The 20,075-nt window shown below is 45.4% G+C and overlaps 1 protein-coding gene across 6 annotated transcripts in view; it reads left to right on the plus strand.

The window, feature by feature from the left end:
• Nucleotides 1-20,075, plus strand: part of PWWP3A (PWWP domain containing 3A, DNA repair factor) — a 117,468-nt gene that overhangs the window by 70,273 nt on the left and 27,120 nt on the right. For all 6 annotated transcript variants that reach the window (XM_069739613.1, XM_069739638.1, XM_069739629.1 and 3 more), the window contains one exon: nt 15,929-15,989. In XM_069739613.1, the coding sequence (XP_069595714.1) occupies nt 15,929-15,989 (61 nt within the window). The remainder of the gene's footprint in view (nt 1-15,928; nt 15,990-20,075) is intronic.

Here is a 20,075-nt window from a genome sequence, read left to right on the forward strand (position 1 = left end):
CCTGCAGACATCGCTGGATCGGCGTGTGTGACACCGATCCAGCGATGTCTTCACTGGTAACCAGGGTAAACATCGGGTTACTAAGCGCAGGGCCGCGCTTAGTAACCCGATGTTTACCCTGGTTACCAGCGTAAAAGTAAAAAAAAACAAGCACTACATACTTACCTACCACTGTCTGTCCCCGGCGCTCAGCTTCTCTGCACTCCTCCTGCACTGGCTGTGAGCGTCGGTCAGCCGGAAAGCAGAGCGGTGACGTCACCGCTCTGCTTTCCGGCCGCTGTGCTCAGTCAGTGCAGGAGGAGTGCAGAGAAGCTGAGCGCCGGGGACAGACAGCGGTAGGTAAGTATGTAGTGTTTGTTTTTTTTACTTTTACGCTGGTAACCAGGGTAAACATCGGGTTACTAAGCGCGGCCCTGCGCTTAGTAACCCGATGTTTACCCTGGTTACCCGGGGACCTCGGGATCGTTGGTCGCTGGAGAGCTGTCTGTGTGACAGCTCTCCAGCGACCAAACAGTGACGCTGCAGCGATCGACATCGTTGTCAGTATCGCTGCAGCGTCGCTGAGTGTGAAGGTACCTTTAGGAGCCCTCTATAGTGCTAACGTAGCGGGTAATAGATGGATAGCAAGATTTGTTAGGGCATGTGAACGATGTACTCCGGTTCATGTCCCACGTCTACCACCTTGGGACTTGAATCTAGTTCTAGACGCCTTAACTGGACCTCCCTTTGAGCACTTAGATTCTATCCCTCTAAAAAATGTCACATACAAGGTAGCTTTATTGATAGCCTTAACATCGGCCAGACGAGTAGGAGACATCCAAGCCCTCTCCATAGACCCTCCATTCTTAATGACATATCAGGACAGGGTGGTTCTCAAACCAGATCCATCATATCTCCCTAAAGTAGCGACAAAATACCATAGATCTCAGGAAATTTTCTTACTTTCCTTTTTCGATAATCCACTAAATCCAGAGGAAGAGAAACTGCATATGTTAGACGTTAAAAGAGCAGTCCTAAGCTACATAGAGAGAACCCAGTCCTGCAGACAGAGTAGGGCTCTGTTTGTATCTTTTCACGGTCACCGGAAAGGCCACGGGGTCACAAAAGCTACCTTGTCCCGGTGGATCAGAGAGGCTATCCATCTTGCATACTTGTCAAAGGGCAAAGATCCTCCAGAGGGAGTAAAGGCGCATTCAGCTCGAGCCGTATCATCCTCGTGGGCGGAGAATAAAGACATCTCCATCGAGCTCATATGTAAGGCCGCAACCTGGTCGTCGCCTTCTACTTTCTATAGACATTATAGACTTGATCTCTCTTCTACATCTGACTTGGCATTCGGGAGAGCCGTCCTTAGTACGGTGATCCCACCCAGGTGAAGGTTCTCTGAAAATCTCTCATTGTGGGTGCTGTTGTGGCGAAGGGTAAAAAGCCGGATTACTTACCGGTAATGCCCTTTTAATGAGCCACAACAGCACCCTGTCACTTCCCACCCTAATAGTTATTAATACAAGATATTCTCATGGGTGAATATAGATAACATACAAACAAATTGTGGATATATTTATACTAATTTAACAACGGCGGTTCCTCTTGTACTCTGAAAAACAACTGAGGAGGAGAGGGGGACCGCCCTTTTATCTCTGTAGGTTTCCTGTTCCTATGGGCGGATCCCTCTCTCATTGTGGGTGCTGTCGTGGCTCATTAAAAGGGCATTACCGGTAAGTAATCCGGCTTTTTTCTTCTTTGGCCCTGTCTTTCTGAAGGATCCCACAGATATTCCTACATCTGGATCCCTCTGTCAGATTCCCTGTCAGGGTGCTCCCATCTGTAGTATATGCAGGAGACGCACTCCCCCTCCACATAGGCAAGACCACAGATTCATTCTCTCTCTCTCTCTCTCTCTCTCGATGTGCCTTAAACCGTTTATTTAATACTGCCACTCATGTCATATTCAGACCCCTACTGCAGTTGCAGTTATAAAATGTTAAACAAGACAACAACCACCTTTTACTCGGTCCACCTTATTAGTCGGTAAGACCCACCAGCTCCACAGACAGCAACTACGTAGTAGTTACCTATTGGTTCACCTTCTGGTACTGCAGTGTTTCAGACCCACCAATCTCCATGACCAGAGCTATGGAATGGTATTTTCCTATGGCAGGAACTGTCTGGGGCTCCACGATCACAGCTATGGGAGTGGTTACCTATGCCGCCTACCGCCTCACTGTCTATCATCCATGGTGTGTAAAATCTACTAGCTCCCGTATCCGCAGCTAGAAAGAGGTTGCTTATTCTGCCAACTATCTAGTTCTCGACCCACTGTTTTTTCTTGTGTTTTTTTTTTGTTTGTTTTCTGGCGGCAGTCATCTTTTTAGTTTCTGCAGACAATGACCATCTTGAGTCTTCCATCAAGCTAACAGACAAGGTGGTATTACAGACATGTCTCGAGTCAGTGAACAAGTCTCCGACCATCAGGAGAACGGATCCCTCTCATCCTGGAGATCCTGTATCATTTTTCAGTGGCCCTCTCCTGTTTATGGTCTCTCTCTATCCACATTCCTGCTGAAGGTTTCCCTCTGGGGCTCCTTCAATGATGTTGTTGGACCTAGCTAAGCAATGTACGTACATGAGTCATAATCTCTGTTTTCTCTCAAATTTGTCGGCAGCTCCCAAAAACAGAAGACTATTCAGTCGTAAGGAGACTCCGCTTGGGTAGCTTAGTTCTGGATGCACTATGCCGCATAAGGAGTATTCACATTTTTCCTTCCTTTCGGGGTCGTCTCTGGTCTGGAACCGAGCAAACCGAGGGTCTCCAGACACCTCAAGAGCTAAGCACCCGATTCCACAGGCTGGAGCCGTCAACTTCCTACTAGACAGGAACTTCATCAATGTTGTCCCTCTTGCCATTTTTATCTCATTCGCCAAGAGAACTTCCACCTCTTGGGACATGAGGGCCTCTTCTTAGCCGGTGCTCTTCTGCTCACCACGTGACCAGTCATTCATTTTTATTCTCCAGAGACAGGTAAGGATATTCTCATCAGAACCTTCCCTTTAAAAGACAGCTCTTGCTGCTCCCTGGCAGGCGTTATCATGCCTATTTCTCCTGTGAATGGAGTTTTCTTCATCCGGCCCTTCTCTGTTGAGATTGTTTCTTCTGTGACCATTTCCCTGCTCCCTCATCTCTTCAGGGCAGGTTGGGCAAATTTGTGAGACACTGGAAGCATCTCGATCTTCCCTTTGCAATGAACGGGATTGTCCATCTCTGGATCAAACTTTAGTTCTTCCCCCTCGGGCGAAGCATCTCCTGACTGGGAGGAGCCGGCTCCCTCTCTCCTCAATTGACTTTCCTTCAGCCAATCTGTAGCAGGCTGTATCCTTGGATACTTGTTTCTCGGATTGGAGAGCTGTCTTTAAGGAGCTCACAGTTCAGGACCCCTGGAAAGACCCAGAGTCCTTCCTTCTACCAACCCTTTGAAGTTCAGAGTCCACCCCATCTGTGATAGCCGTGACTTAATAATCTCCAAAGCAGAACTCTAAATAGGTCAGTCTTGTCTTTTGGGCTGAGCTCAATGTTCCGCTTCTCTCCTAGGGTCTTAGAGACTGGCCCAGGAGAGCCTGTAATCGTACCATGGACACTCTGACTGTCCAGTCCTGCCTTCTCGGGGTCCCTTTCTCCTGCAGAATTCTCAGCCTTTTAGTTTGCATCTTTGGCTGTAGAAGCCACAGCCTTGTAGGCAGCTGGGTTTCTCTGACCAAGTTTCTTTATAATTGCCACTCTCCTTTCCTTTCTCTCCTTCCTTTATTTTTGTAAAGTCGGACCTAGTCTCTGGTTTGTCTTCCTACTTTTTAAGAGGTCAAGACCCCTTTTATATTCCCTTCCAGAAGAACTTGTCCCATAGAGAGGCTCCCCTTCTTTCCTAAAATGGTTACTTTTTCTTTTCCAGAAGAACTTGACCCTTCATCCCACAAGGAATGGAGTTATTTTAGGTCAAGGCCCATCCCTCCTTTCTAAAATGATTACTTCCTTTACTTATATACCGTAGTTAATTCGCACTTCCTTCCATCCCCTGAAATGGCTTCTTAACCGGGATTTTAGCAGAGTTGCATCTCTACGTTTCCAGGAGGAGATTCCTTAGATGTTCGAATTCTTTGTGGTGATTTCTGAAAATGGTCTTCCTACTTCATAGACCCATGTTGCACAGTGCATCTGTTTTTTTTTTTTTTCTTATCTTAGGGGCGTACCGAGTGAAACATAGACTGATCCTTATTAGGATCACTGTTCCTCCCACATGTCAGTGGGGGCTTCATGTGCTTTTCGCCCTTGACCTGCTTCACTGCTTCCTGGTCTTGGTCCACACCTTCTCCTAGTCCTACACTGTTCTCTTCAGTGCTTGGCAAATACCAGCTTGGACAGCAAAGTCCTGCATGCTGCAGTTGACCTACGTTACATTTTGATGTTGCTGTTTTTTTCCCAGCCTAGGGACTGCTTTAGGACATCCCATAGTTTCCTGGGGGACACAGCACCTGCCCTTGTTTGTGCTATTGTTGGTTCAATTTAGGGTAATCTCCTTTTATCTCCTTTCCTTCCGCTTTCTCACTAACTGGTTAGCTCTCTGACAGTCAATGGTTGTAGCCTGCTGAGGAGGAGTTAGCCTTTTTTTCTGCTTAGTGTCAGCCTCCTAGTGGCTGCAGCATACACCCATGATTTCGTGTGTCCTCAATGAAGGCTCTGAGAAGATTTTATGGTGAATACGGTATTTTACTCCTAAATTCTCCAAAAGAGAATCACAAATCTTGACAAATAATTAAGATATATCCCAATGATCATTGAATAATAACAATGTAAATCAAGCTAAAACCTGCGTCCGCTCTCACCAGAAGCAGGAACTATAATTCACATAGAATATTAAGCAAAACCGAAAGAAATTAACTAGAGTATAAGTTCGTATATGTGCAAAGTGTAGGAGCATGTTCACACAGGCCCTTGAGTAAACAAAACCTAAGATAGAAACAAAATGAACATATTAACTGCTGTAAGTATGTAAAAAGCAACAGTGCATATAAATAACATGGGCTATATTGTAAACACTGTTTTGATTAAAAAACGTAAAGGCCACCACAGTCGAGACGGTCCCAACCTCTAGTATTAAAACTTTTCTGTCATGACACAGCTGTCCGGTGACCTGGGACCAAGGGCTCCTTCCCTGTCCCTAACTCTAGGGAGCACCCTAGCTCGCCCTATTCCTTGGGGTACTTCTGAAGGTGAAGATGCCGGGGCCTCACCCTTGCCTTATTTCCTGAGTCAGCCTTCTGTCTGTTCTCTTCCCTCACCCATGGAACAGGGGCGCTACTGTGCACTGTAGTACACCAACCCGACAAGCAAGGCAACGCAAACAAGGGTTAACAGAAAACTCCAGGCATACAAAATATTCACTCACATATATCAGAGGAATGGTGCGGGGCGTGAAGGTAGGGGCTTAAACCAAAATAGAGAAGGATGGGGTAATTACCACACTTACAAACTAAGCAACAGTCACAGATAACTCCTCCAATACTCCTTCTCATATGAACACCTCTCCCTCCTGAAGCCATGCAGCAAATGCTAGCTCTGACAAGATTTGCATCAGAGTTGTGATTATAAAGGGGAAAGGAGTGGCAAACTGAGCTCAGCTGCAAGCTCAGAGATTTCCAATATGGCCGATTAACCCCTGTTCTGCCAGAAGGAATAAACACCATTAAAATGAAGGAGAAGTGTTTCTTCTCAACGCCGGAGTAGGAGAAATCAGACGCTGCTATCTTCTGGCTCCACACTGTCGTGGTAATCCCGTGACACCATGTGTTGAAAATTATCTCAATGGCCGTTCAGGACCATGATCAACTATGGACACTCGGCAATGGACAGCTATATAAATGTAATGCCAAGCTCAAAGGGAGGCCACTCTCCTACATTCATGGAGTGCAAGAAACTAAAGCAAAACTAAAAGAAATTAACTGGAGTATAAGTAAAAAGTAATAGTGCACATAAATAACATGGGGTACTTGATAAACACTGTTTTGATTAAAAAAACAAAACATAAAAGCCATCCCACCAGTTCCAAGGTGGACCCAGTCGGAACAGTCTTAATGTCACAACTCAGCTGTCGGGTGACCCCCGCACCAGGGACTCCTTCCCGGTCCCTAACACTAGGGGGCGCCTTAGCTTGCCCTATTCCCCGGGATACTTCTAAAGGTGAAGATGCTGGGGCCTCACCCTTGCCTTATCTCCTGAATCAGCCCTCCGTCTGTTCCCATCCCCCACCCAGGGAAGAGGGGAGCTGCCGTACACAACAGTACACCAACCTAACGAACAAGGTAACGCAAACAAGGGCAACTGTAAATACCAGGCATACAAATATTCACTCGCATATAACAGAGGAATGCACCGGTGCGTGGAGGATGGGTTAAAAACAAAAGAGGAGGGAAGGGAATTATCACACTTAAAAACCAATGCAACAGTCACAGATAACTGCTCCAAACTCATTCTCATATAAGCTACAAAAACACCTCTCCTACAAGCAATGAAGCTTAAGCTAGCTCTGACAATGTGTTTTAATCAGGGCCCCGATTATATAGGGGATAGGAGTGGCTAACCAAGCTCAGCTGAAAGCTCAGACTCCCAGAGCTCCCAACATGGACGATTAACCCCTGTTCTGCCAAAAGAAATAACCATTTAAAAAGTTGAAGTGCTTTTTTTCAGCGCAGGAGTAGGAGCAATCAGACGCTGTGGTCTTCTGGCTCTTCTCCGTTGTGGTAGCCCCGTGACACTTAACCTCTAGTATTAAAACCTTAGAATGTGTCAAAAATTACCTCAATGTATGAACGAATTCAAGCTACCAGGAATGACGAGTGGAATGTTTTTTTTAAGACCTTGAACCCCTGGCTTGACCTTGACTCCGGCGCTCATCTGGCTCAGGCCCTCACACTATCCCTGTAAATAATCACAAATGTATGAGCCGTATGTTAGTTTCGGTTACCTATATAGTAAAGTGGATCATCGGGGGATCTAGGGGTGCTCCCCTATTTGTTTATAATTCACACAATCTTGCATATTCCTTTTTGATTAAAACCCGAGCGCATCTGAGTGTTGTACTATAATATTCTACCCCCTTCCGTGCTATACATATAACTATGCCCACAGCAATGAAGTTCTTAGCCCTGTTGTTTCTTTCCTTTGTCTGTATTTGTGTTGTATATCCCATGTCTTTATGTTTGACCTATTCTGTGTTAAATTGACTCTTCCATTCAATAAGTGTTGCACTTACCAATAATTTACTTATCTCTTCTACTTGGAGGAATATATTTGTACTGTTATGTTATGTTAAAAATTTCAAATAAACATATTGAAACTAAAAATTACCTCAATGTGAATAAGTGCCAAGCAGGACTGTGATCCAACTATGGAGACCCCAGCAAAGGAAAGCTAGAGCGGTGTAGTGAGAATACATGAACCAATAGGTGCTTCGCTAAATTTTAAAGTACTGGACAATGAAAATTTAAAAATTACTTTTTTCAAATGTTGCTTTAGCCCCAAATTTACCATGCCAGTTGGCATTTGGGAAACTGAGTGTCCTAGAGTAGTTTGTGGGCACCGTTTGCAGCTTCGAAAACAGCAGAAATCCCCAAATGTGACCCTATTTTGCAAATTACTCTCATCTCTGAGAAATCCTCTTAAGGTGCACTGATTATTTTAATCCCACTTGCGTATTCCAGGAATTAGTGTACATTGGATGTTGCAGAGTGAAAATTGCAAATATGCCATTTTAGTTCCCAATGCATAGTCCCGGACTGTGCTTCCGGATTCATGTGACGCATAGATTGTTAAAAGGGTTGTCCAGGTTCTAACAATTGACGATTCATTTCAATATATGATTGGTGGGGGTCAGACCATCTCTCTCGATCAGCTGAAATTGCTTCAGCAGCGACCTAATAAAGCCTAGGTCTGCTTGTGGACACTGTTGGGTGCATACACTCGGGAGATTTGCGCCCATCAGTGTGCACTCGGATGGATCCCGAAGCATATGTCTAACATAGTGGCCCACTGTAAAGAGACCTATATTGCATGGTATACATCTTTGCAGTGTCCTCCTTTTATAGGAAAGTGTAATCTGCTGCGCTTTCCTATATAGTACATAAGTGCATGCCAGACGGAGGCTGAAAGATCCCTCTTTTATCCTGCATCTGGTGAATTGTTGGCCATGGGGACATTACAGTATACGTCTGGATAAGTTGAGACCTGTACTGTAGGCTAGGTGCACGGAAACAGTGCATCTAGCCTAAGTGAACTTAGGTTCGGCCAGTTCCGAAGCCATTTTCAGCTGATAATTGGGTGTGCTCGTGTCAGACCCCACCAATCTCATATTGAAGAACTATCTATCTAGGTTAGACCCAGAGAACCCCTTCAAGTGCATTTTTCCCTCTGCAGCAGTGGCAAAAAACTATGTTATTGCATCACCATTTTCTGATGGCTGTAACTTAATTTTCCCACCGAACGAGTTTTTTTGGGATGAGTTGACGTTTTTATTCGTACCATTTTGGACGGCATAACATTTTTTTTGTAATCCTTTTTTTTTTTTTTTTTTTCCTTTGGTGACAATGATCAAAAACCAGAAGTTCATAAATTGTTTTTATTTTTATTTTTTTAAACGTCATTCAGTGTGGTAAAAGTGATGAGACAACTTTGTTCTTTGCTTCATTAGAATTGCAGTTATACTACATTTCTATAGGGGGTTTTTTTACACTGCTCAAAAATATAAAAGGAACACTAAAATCCCACATCCTGGTCTCCTGAGGGATCTCTGCCCAGACCTGGACTAAAGCATCCGCCAACTCCTGGACAGTCTGTGGTACAACGCGACGTTGGTGGATGGTGCGAGACATGATGTCCCAGATGTGTTCAATCGGATTCAGGTCTGGGGAACGGGTGGGCCAGTCCATATCTTCAATGCCTTCATCTTGCAGGAACTGCTGACACACTCCAGCCACATGAGGTCTGGCATTGTCCTGCATTAGGAGGACCCCAGGGCCAACCGCACCAGCATATGGTCTCACAAGGGGTCTGAGGATCTCATATCGGTACATAATGGCAGTCAGGCTACCTCTGGTGAGCACATGGAGGGCTGTGCGGCCCTCCAAAGAAATGCCACCCCACACCATTACTGACCCACTGCCAAACTGGTCATGCTGAAAGATGTTGCAGGCAGCAGATCGCTCTCCACCGCATCTCCAGACTCTGTCACGTCTGTCACAAGGTGCTCAGTGTGAACCTGCTTTCATCTGTGAAGAGTACAGGGTGCCAGTGGCGAATTTGCTAATCCTGGTGTTCTGTGGCAAATGCCAAGCGTCCTGCATGGTGTTGGGCTGTGAGCACAACCCCCATCTGTGGACGTCGAGCACTCAGACCATCCTCATGGAGTCGGTTTTTAGCCATTTGTGCAGACACATGCACATTTGTGACCTGCTGGAGGTAATTTTGCAGGGCTCTGGCAGTGCTCCTTCTGTTCCTCCTTGCACAAAGGCTGAGGAGGCGGTCCTGCTGCTGGGTTGTTGCCCTCCTATGGCCCCCTCCATGTCTCCTGGTGTACTGGCCTGTCTCCTGGTACCGCATCCAGCCTCTGGACACTACGCTGACACACAGCAAACCTTCTTGCCACAGTTCGCATTGATGTGCCATCCTGTATGAGATGCACTACCTGAGCCACTTGTGTGGGTTGTGGAGTCCGTCCGTCTCATGCTACCACGAGTGTGAAAGCAGAACCAACATTCAAAAGTGACCAAAACATCAGCCAGAAAGCATTGGTACTGAGATGTGGTCTGTGGTCCCCACCCCACCTGCAGAACTACTCCTTTATTGAATGTGTCTTGATAATTGCCAATAATTTCCATCTGTTGTCTATTCCATTTGCACATGCATGTAGAGGAGCTGTGGAGACACCATCATGTGTTTCTCAACGCAGGCAGTGAATAGCCAGGCCTTTCCCCGGGAAGGAACAACCAAGGCAAGGGCAGCATCCAATAGCATGGTATCCATCCACAGACAGCTGTTTGGGGGTTTTTGCCCCTCATCAGTGTGGAGTAGGAAACTGGCTATCAGGAGCAGTGCCTAGTAGAAAGTCTATAAAGGCACGGATGATTGACCTCGTGGAGACCAAAACATCCAACACCGCGGAGACACCATCACGTGTTTCTCAACGCAGTGATCCAGAACACTGCCCCAAATATGCAAATGCATGTAGAGGAGCTGCGGAGACACCATCACGTGTTTCTCAACGCAGGCAGTGAATAGCCAGGTCTTTCCCCGGGAAGGAACAACCAAGGGAAGGGCAGCATCCAATAAAGGAAAACATCCAATAAAGGAAAACCACCTATGCCAAGCATGGTATCCATCCACAGACAGCTGTTTCGGGGTGCCCCAGTGTGTCCAGCAATCTGCCCCAGTGCCCAGCATTGCCCCAGTGTGTCCAGAAATCTGCCCCAGGGTCTCCAGCATTGCCCCCAGTATGTCCAGCATTGCCCCCAGTGTGCACAGCAATCTGCCCCCAGTGTGCACAGCAATCTGCCCCCAGTGTGCACAGCAATCTGCCCCCAGTGTGCACAGCAATCTGCCCCAGTGTGCACAGCAATCTGCCCCAGTGTGCACAGCAATCTGCCCCAGTGTCCAGAAATCTGCCCCAGGGTCTCCAGCATTGCCCCAGTATGTCCAGAAGTCTGCCCCAGGGTCTCCAGAATTGCCTCAATGTGTCCAGAAATCTGCCCCAGGGTCTCCAGTATTGCCCCAGTGTGTCCAGCAATCTGCCCCATGGTCTCCAGTATTGCCCCGGTGTGTCCAGCATTGCCCCCAGACAGAGTCAGACATAAAGAAAAAAAAAAGTAAAATCCTCACCTCTCCCGTTCCTAGCGCAGGTCCGGTGCAGCCAGTCAGCGTCTCTCCGGCTCTGCAACGCTCAGGACAGAGAGGCTGAGCGGCGCGCACAGTGATGACGTCATCGCTCCCTCTGCCCTGAGACGTCACAGAGTCAGAGGGCGCTGAAGACGCTGCAGCTGCCGCAGGAACCAGGAGAGGTGAGTATTAGAGCGGGGGGTGGGGGGAGCCTGGTCTTGGCGGCGGACGGCGCCGCCCGAAGATTTAAAAGGCCCGAGTCTTTTTTTTTTTTTTTTTTCTTCCTCCTCCTGCAGCACCGGCCGCCCCCCGCATTGTGCCGCCCGGGGCGGCCCGCCCCCCCCCCCGCACCCCCTTTCCTACGCCACTGCCCCTCATCAGTGTGGAGTAGAAAACTGGCTATCAGGAGCAGTGCCTAGTAGAAAGTCTATAAAGGCACGGATGATTGACTTTCTACTAGGCACTGCTCCTGATAGCCAGTTTCCTACTCCACACTGATGAGGGGCAAAACCCCCGAAACAGCTGTCTGTGGATGGATACCATGCTTGGCATAGGTGGTTTTCCTTTATTGGATGTTTTCCTTTATTGGATGCTGCCCTTCCCTTGGTTGTTCCTTCCCGGGGAAAGGCCTGGCTATTCACTGCCTGTGTTGAGAAACAAGTGATGGTGTCTCCGCAGCTCCTCTACGTGCATTTGCATATTTGGGGGCAGTGTTCTGGATCACTGCGTTGAGAAACACGTGATTGTGTCTCCGCGGTGTTGGATGTTTTGGTCTCCACGAGGTCAATCATCCGTGCCTTTATTCCATTTGCACAACAGCGTGTGAAATTAATTGTCAATCAGTGTTGCTTCCTAAGTGGACAGTTTGATTTCACAGAAGTTTGATTTACTTGGAATTCTATTCTGTTGTTTAAGTGTTCCCTTTATTTTTTTGGAGCAGTGTATGTTTTTCTGTTACTTTTGCACAGTAAAATTATTTTTTTACAAACAATTGTTTTTCCATTATCCTTCTTTGATAGCTGCACCTTTTTTTTTTATATACATTTTTTTCAGGGTTTATAAGGGTTTGATTCTTATGGGACAAAATTGTTTTATCGATACAATTTAAAAAAAAAAATTTGTATGATTTTTTTTTTTTCTATCAATTTTGAGTCTACGTTCTGTGTATCCGTATGACAAAGCTGCTATTTCTGGTATTTTTTAAATTTATTTTTGCAGAATTTTTATAGAATGCTTCAATACCAAATCTGTGTACTTTTACTATTGTTTTTACAGAAAGGTTTTTTTTTATTTGTAAAACGTGTTTCCATTATTTATTTTTTTCACTTTCTCTTTTATTTTTACATATTTTTGCAAACTTTATTTCAGGTTTTTTGTTTTTTTATCTTCGTCCCAGTATGGGACATTAACTTTCTCTGGTCTGATCACTGATCTAATACTGTCAGACATTGAGAAGGAGGCGTGTTAGATCCTGCCCTTGGCAGGACCTTTCCGGCCACCATACCTGGGTGACCCCACTGCAATTTTTCAGCTTGGGGTCACCATGGAGACCATCGGCATGACGCGATTGCAATCGCGTTGTGCTGATCAAAGCAGAAAAGGAGCCCTTTCTCTCTACTAGCGGATGAATGCCTCTGTTTCTATTGACGGCAGCATCAGAGAGGATAAACGCCCATGATTGGCGCTCTCCGATCTTTGGCATTACTGCGGGGTGTCAGCTATGATGTATAGCTGTAACTAATAATTTGTACCATACATATAGGGCAGTTTGCAGGAAGACGCTTCCTGCAGCACCGTATATGTATGGCGCATGTCGAGAAAGGGTTTGTACCAAGAATGGTTACTGAGGATCCAACTGCTTGGACCACCACAAATACAACTGCTGGGGGGGGGGGGGGGGGCAATTGCTGGGGCCTTTGCCTATACAGAGAACTGGGCTCTACAGAGAACAATCTGAAAGAAATAGAGGTGAAGCAAGTCCACCTCCTCTCCATTCATTCTCAATGCTAGTGCTGGAGATTGCAGAAGTTTCACTTAGAACTTTTTTCTGTTTTTCTATACGTTACATGGTGAAATGAATGGTGTAATTCAAACCTTCAACTTATTCTTGCATGAAACAAGCCTTCATTCTGCTATGGCAACAAAAACCAAAAGTTTTTTCCTAATGTTCTTTTAAGAGTCTAAGTGTCAACTAAAATTTGCCACAGCCACGAAACCACTATATGTCCTAACGAGAAGCAACTGGGAGATGATTTAGGAACAATAAGCGATGAGCACTGGGACCTCCATTGGGAAGTCCCTAAACATGTTTTCCTAACTATACTGAAAGAGCCACACAATTATATATATTTCACCATACGTATTACACCACATCCAGAATGCACAGGATACAAGCTGAATTCCCAGATGCGTGCCTCCAAATGTCACATGGAAATGTCTTTTCACCTTCTATGGGAGTGCTTGGAGATTAAGGGATACTGGGCCCAAGTGGTTTAGATTCTGTATGATCACATGGGAATCCCCATCACAGATGACCCTAAGGGTACCGTCACACTATACGATTTACCTACGATCACGACCAGCGATACGACCTGGCCGTGATCGTAGGTAAATCGTAGTGTGGTCACTGGGGAGCTGTCACACAGACAGCTCTCCAGCGACCAACGATGCCGAGGTCCCCGGGTAACCAGGGTAAACATCGGGTTACTAAGCGCAGGACCGCGCTTAGTAACCCGATGTTTACCCTGGTTACCAGCGTAAAAAAAAACAAACAGTACATACTTACATTCCGGTGTCTGTCCCTTGCCGTCTGCTTCCCGCACTCACTGACTGCCGGCCGTAAAGTGAAAGCACAGCACAGCGGTGACGTCACCGCTGTGCTCTGCTTTCACTTTACGGCCAGCAGTCAGTGAGTGCGGGAAGCAGACGGCAAGGGACCTGACGGACACCGGAATGTAAGTATGTAGTGTTTTTTTTTTTTTACATTTACGCTGGTAACCAGGATAAACATCGGGTTACTAAGCGCGGTCCTGCGCTTAGGAACCCGATGTTTACCCTGGTTACAAGCGAACGCATCGCTAGATCGCATCGCTAGATAGGTGTCACACACACCGATCCAGCGATGACAGCGGGAGGTCCAGCGACAAGAGAAAGTTCCATACGATCTGCTACGACGTACGATTCTCAGCAGGATCCCTGATCGCTGCTGCGTGTCAGACACAGCGATATCATAACGATATCGCTGGAACGTCACGAATTGTACCGTCGTAGCGATCGAAATGGCACTGTGTGACGGTACCTTAAGACTTGTCTACTATTTATTTACTCTGAACAATTCCAAAGGACTGTAGATAAAACCTCAGTCAGGAATAATCTATTTGAAGCCAGAATGTGTGGCCCAACATTTGATGTCATCAAGAGTACCAAAAATCTTGCAATGGAACTCACCGGTAATTCTCTTCTTAAAAACAAAAAAAAAGATATTTATATGCTCAAGGTGCCCTGGAGAATTCACCAAAATTTGGGGTAATGGATTGAAAACCCCCTGAGTGCTTAGAGGTTGTCCTCTTAGGATAGATCATCAATGTGTGATCAGTCAGGATCCTACACCCGCCACCCCCACCGATCATGTGTTATAGGTGCCGCCAGATGGACGTACTCACTTTTGGAGCTGCCCGTCTTATGGTAGTAGTCAAGGCTTGGTACTACACATCATCCTCCTTTTCAAATCAATAGAAGGCAGATGTGTAGAACCCTTCGACGGCCACTATCAAAAGAAGGACAGCAGCGCAAGTAAGTACTTGCGGACACCGCTAACAGCTGATCACGGGTGCCAGGTATTGCACGCCGATCGATCAGACATTGGTGACCTATCCTAAGGATATGTCATCAATTGTAAAGTAGTGGACAACCAGTTTTAACCGTTGGTGAGGGGGTGAGTTGGTCAATGACCAGGCAGAGATAGTGGAAGGAGTGCTTCTGGGGCTGCACCTTCCTTTATGTGATTTTGATATGATTTTCTGTTTGTGGGCAGAATCCACTGAGATATCGTTTGCGATATTCTGTTCAGAGACTCTATATCTGTTCCCCAATTATACTGTTTCTACTATGCACTAAGTGTGTTTACGTTTGTTCCTGATAATGTATGTGATCCTTTATCTCTCCTTAAAGGGAACCTGTCAGCAGGATTGTGCTCAGTAACCTAAAGACAGTGTCAGGTCAGCGCCGTTATACTGAGTACAACGATAATTTTACTTGCTCAATAACATCAAGAACAGTGATTACTAGGACACTAAACATGTGATTATGCTGCTGATCAGACACCGGCCTGCTGAAGGGTTTTTTGTTTTCTTCTTCAGTATATACAGGTATTCATTATGTAAACTAGGGGGCAGGTTACTGAGGGTTCAGTGACCTGTCAGCTGTCTGTCTACATTATGATTAGCTAATCAGAGCACCACATGAAGTGCCACGGAGCACGGGCAGATCATTAACACAAAACTGAAAATAAAGATTAAACAACCACAAGATGGATTTCATCACCAAGGTATCATTTTAATAAAGTATAATGGCACCGACCTGACACTGTAGGTTACTCAGCACAATCCTGCTGACAGGTTCCCTTTAATAAACTTTATTTGGTTTACACAAAATATGTCCATGGCAGAAAAGGGTTAAACTTATTTTTTTTAAATACCTGTATTTATACAAATGTATACAAGAAGTATGCCTCTGTCATCAGGTTTATACCACCTTATCTGAGAGCAGGAATCCTGATTCCAGTGATGCGTTACTTGCTGGACTGCTTAGTGTAGTTATGATAAAATCACATATACAAGAAGCGCTGTCTGCGTGAATGAGATCATAGACAACTATTTATCCTTGAGTTGTGTATCCCCCTCTACCCAATGCTAACCGTACATTGTTCCGAGCCGCTTTTAATTTTTATTTTTATTGCTTTTGTAATTTCCTAAAGTTTTAAATCTAAAGACCGATTTTATTTTCATTCTATAGCTTTAAAGTTTCACTACGAACCATAAAACATTATGACTGTCCAGAAAAGCAGCAGTTTCTGGTAAGTTTTATTTGCAAAAGTCAGTGACTTTTCAGATCCAACTGTTTTATGATGAAATAATTCATGTCTTGGAGTATATTTGTAATGGCTGAATATCTTGAATGTGTATTTGCTGAATAATCCTCTTATTCAGACAGCAGAAGCCTTCACATAGCCTCTATATATACAGCAAGATTTTCCACATAGCACCCTATATACAGTATGAGCCATCACATACCCCCTATATACAGTATGAGCCATCACATACCCCCTATATACAGTATGAGCCATCACATACCCCTTATATACAGTATCAGACATCATATATCCCTCTATATATGGACACCAATCCCACATACATATTAAAAAAGGAGAAAAGAAAACACCTCGCTCCCGTTCCCCGGCACTCTGCTCCGGTCTTTGCTGTGTGCACTGACTCTACGCACAGCAGACGTCATCACGTCATCACACGCTGACTGGTGGAATGAGTCGGTGGTTCTGTCCTCCACCATTATATTCACCGCTATGTGCATCCTGAAGATGCACATGTTCAGGACGTTTTGGGGACTGTACTGCTGTTAAAAAACAGACATGTCGGCATGTTTTGCCCACGGACACACGGTCCGTGGAAACACACTGACATGTGCACAGACCCTTTCACTTGAATGGGTCTACATGTGTGTCTCCAGTACATCTGAAAACTGTCACCACACGTACCGGACCCACAAAAGTCTGAAAGAGGACTAATTCCAAAAATGTAATTTATTCTTTCTTCACCACCTAATGGAATAAAATTCTGTGAGGTTCATGTGGTGTCAATATGATCACTAGTCTCCTAGATGAATTCAGTGGGGGTGTAGTTTGTAAAGTAAGGTCACATACGGGGGTTTTCCGCCGTTCTGGCACCTCGGGGGCTCTGCCAAGTGACATGGCACCCTCAAACCATTCCAGCAAAATCTGAACTCGCAATATGGCTATTTTTCTTCTTCTGAGCCTTGCACTGTGCCTCAAAAGTAGTTTTCGACCACATATAGGGCATTGGTGTAGTCAGGAGAAATTACAAAACAAATTTTGGGGTCTATTTTCTCCTGCTGTGCTTGTGAAATAGAAAACATTTGAAGGTAAAACAACATTTTTGTGAGAAAAATATATCTTTTCAACGTTGTAAGCTTCTGTGAAGCACCTGGGGGTTCAAAGTGCTCACCTAAACGTAAACAGTGGAATCCCTTCCACAAGCGACACCATTTTGGAAACTAGACCCCTCAAGGAATTTATCTAGATATGTGGAGATGTGACTGCTCTACCTGGCCCCCATAGATAACACTGCGGGAGCAATTACCTCCTGTCAGTGTATCACTGAGCTGCCGTGAGAGAGTTCACTGGAGTTTATCAGCTGATCAGCTCCGATGCTCTCACTTACGGCACGGGTGAATGAGAACTTTCCCACGCAGCAGTGGTGCCGTAAGGGAGATCACCAGAGCTGATCAGCTGATAAACTCCAGTGAACTCTCTCACGGCAGCTCAGTGCTATACACTGCGGGAGCGATTACCTCCTGTCGGTGTATCGCCGGCTGATGTCCCTGCTCTCAAATTGATCAGGATCGTCGTGGGACATTATGGATTATCTTCTCGGCAGACAGGTGAGGAATATTGTGGTTTATTATTTTTGTTGCAGTAGACTTTGGCTTCGGTGGATTAGGCGTTCAGTAACTATGGTTTAATGTAGATTCAATAAAGGAGTCTGTATCATTATTTCAAATAAAGGACTTTATTCTGTTTGTGTTTTATACTATATCACTGTGGGGTTAGTAATGGATAGGTGTCTTATAGATGCCTCTCCATTACTAACCTGTAAGCTTGATGTCACCTGACAATACAAAGGTGACCTCATCCCCACAAATATGGACACCACCTGCCACCACTACAAGGCAAGTGGGAAGAGCGAGGCTAAGTACCAGAATCGGCACATCTTATAGATGTGTGTTTTCTGGGGTGGCTGAGAGCTGGCTAGATTTTATAGGGGGACCCTATGTCGATTTATTTATTTATTTTTTCTGGGGTCCCCCTGTAAACTAGCCAGTAAAGTCTAAAGGTACCATGACACATAACGATATCGTTAACAATATCGTTGCTTTTTGTAACGTAGCAACGATATCGTTAAGGAAATCGTCATGTGTGACAGCGACCAACGATCAGGCCCCTGCTGGGAGATCGTTGGTCGCTGGGGAAAGTCCAGAACTTTATTTCGTCGCTGGATCTCCCGCTGACATCGCTGGATCGGCGTGTGTGACACCGATCCAGCGATGTCTTCACTGGTAACCAGGGTAAACATCGGGTTACTAAGCGCAGGGCCGCGCTTAGTAACCCGATGTTTACCCTGGTTACCAGCGTAAAAGTAAAAAAAACAAACACTACATACTTACCTACCGCTGTCTGTCCCCGGCGCTCTGCTTCTCTGCACGCCTCCTGCACTGGCTGTGAGCACAGCAGCCGGAAAGCAGAGCAGTGACGTCACCGCTCTGCTTTCCAGCTGACCGACGCTCACAGCCAGTGCAGGAGGAGTGCAGAGAAGCACAGCGCCGAGGACAGACAGCGGTAGTTAAGTATGTAGTGTTTGTTTTTTTTACTTTTACGCTGGTAACCAGGGTAAACATCGGGTTACTAATCGCGGCCCTGCGCTTAGTAACCCGATGTTTACCCTGGTTACCCGGGGACTTCGGGATCGTTGGTCGCTGGAGAGCTGTCTGTGTGACAGCTCTCCAGCGACCAAACAGCGACGCTGCAGCGATCGACATCGTTGTCGGTATCGCTGCAGCGTCGCTGAGTGTGAAGGTACCTTAAGCAAACAGTTGTAAGCTGATATTAATAGCCTGGGATCCTTTATGGCTATTGGCTCCTTCCCAGAATATTAAGAACGGGCTTCTTCTTTCCCTCTGCTGGTTGTTAAAATTACACGGAAGCCCACTCCATTTTTTTTTTTCTTTAAAATTAACAGTTGCTGTTTGGTTACAGCCTATGTATGTTTGTTCTGTTAATGCTCCTACATAGGCTGGTGACAATGTGTGTGTTTGTGTTTACTTATCGGCTTTGTAATGAGGGAGTCGGGCTGATCCCTTTTCATTACTAAGAGAGCACATAAGGAGAGGCGTAAGATGAACAATGAAAGTACAATACTTTATTAAAAATAATTTAAAAGACAAACCGTGTTAAAAAAGTGACAATATAGTGCAAGGTGATGAGCCAAAAAAAGTAAGTGGCACCACCAGATGGCAGGCAAAAACAAGATGTCATGCTAATAGACAATGTAGTCAAAAATTGAAAATGCACAAATAAGTACCAACATAAATAAAACTTATATCCAGAGATTAGAAAAAATTATATAGTGTATTGACTATATTACCATAACCCTAAAAATTACGGCTAAAGTGCCTGCAATACACATTGGATAGAATGCTGGAGCATAAATGTGAAGACCATATTATCCTACATTGATGTAATGGATGTAATAAACATATCTTACCTCACCATGCTTATGGTGCCACTTCCCCTATGCACTTTTCGGCGGCGTGCCTTCGGCAGGGATAGCAATGAATACTCACTGCTCTCCATGCACATAGTCCCGGCGTGGAGAGCAGTGAGTATTCCGGTAGCTGTCCTTCAGCTTGTAAGCAGCGCATGACATCCCTGAGCACAGGGGATGCTGTCTGAGCACAGGGATCCTGATTGGACTGCAAAGTGGGGTTGTGATAAAATTACTAAATATGCTGCCATATAAACCTCCATATTCATGAGCTCTTTATTACCTCACTTTTGATTGGAATATTTCTGAATATGAAGAATTTACACCTAAATCTGTCTGTGTTGTGGACGGTGCTATACAGAGCGCAGCATTCAAAGAAGTGGTAGATCTGCAACAGATAAAACGGCGATTCTATCAAATCTGCGTCAAGCAGCTCAGTAAGTGATAAATCAATAGAATCAGGGTCTCTGCCCATACATCATGCTGCCCACCGATATGGTAGTGAAAACCTAGTGACAAATTCCTTTTAAGGACCGAGACCTATTTTTCAATTCTTCTCATCCTTGGTGGTAACAACTCTGGAATTC

Source organism: Ranitomeya imitator, chromosome 1 (genome assembly GCF_032444005.1).
Source record: "Ranitomeya imitator isolate aRanImi1 chromosome 1, aRanImi1.pri, whole genome shotgun sequence".
Classification (NCBI taxonomy): domain Eukaryota; kingdom Metazoa; phylum Chordata; class Amphibia; order Anura; family Dendrobatidae; genus Ranitomeya; species Ranitomeya imitator.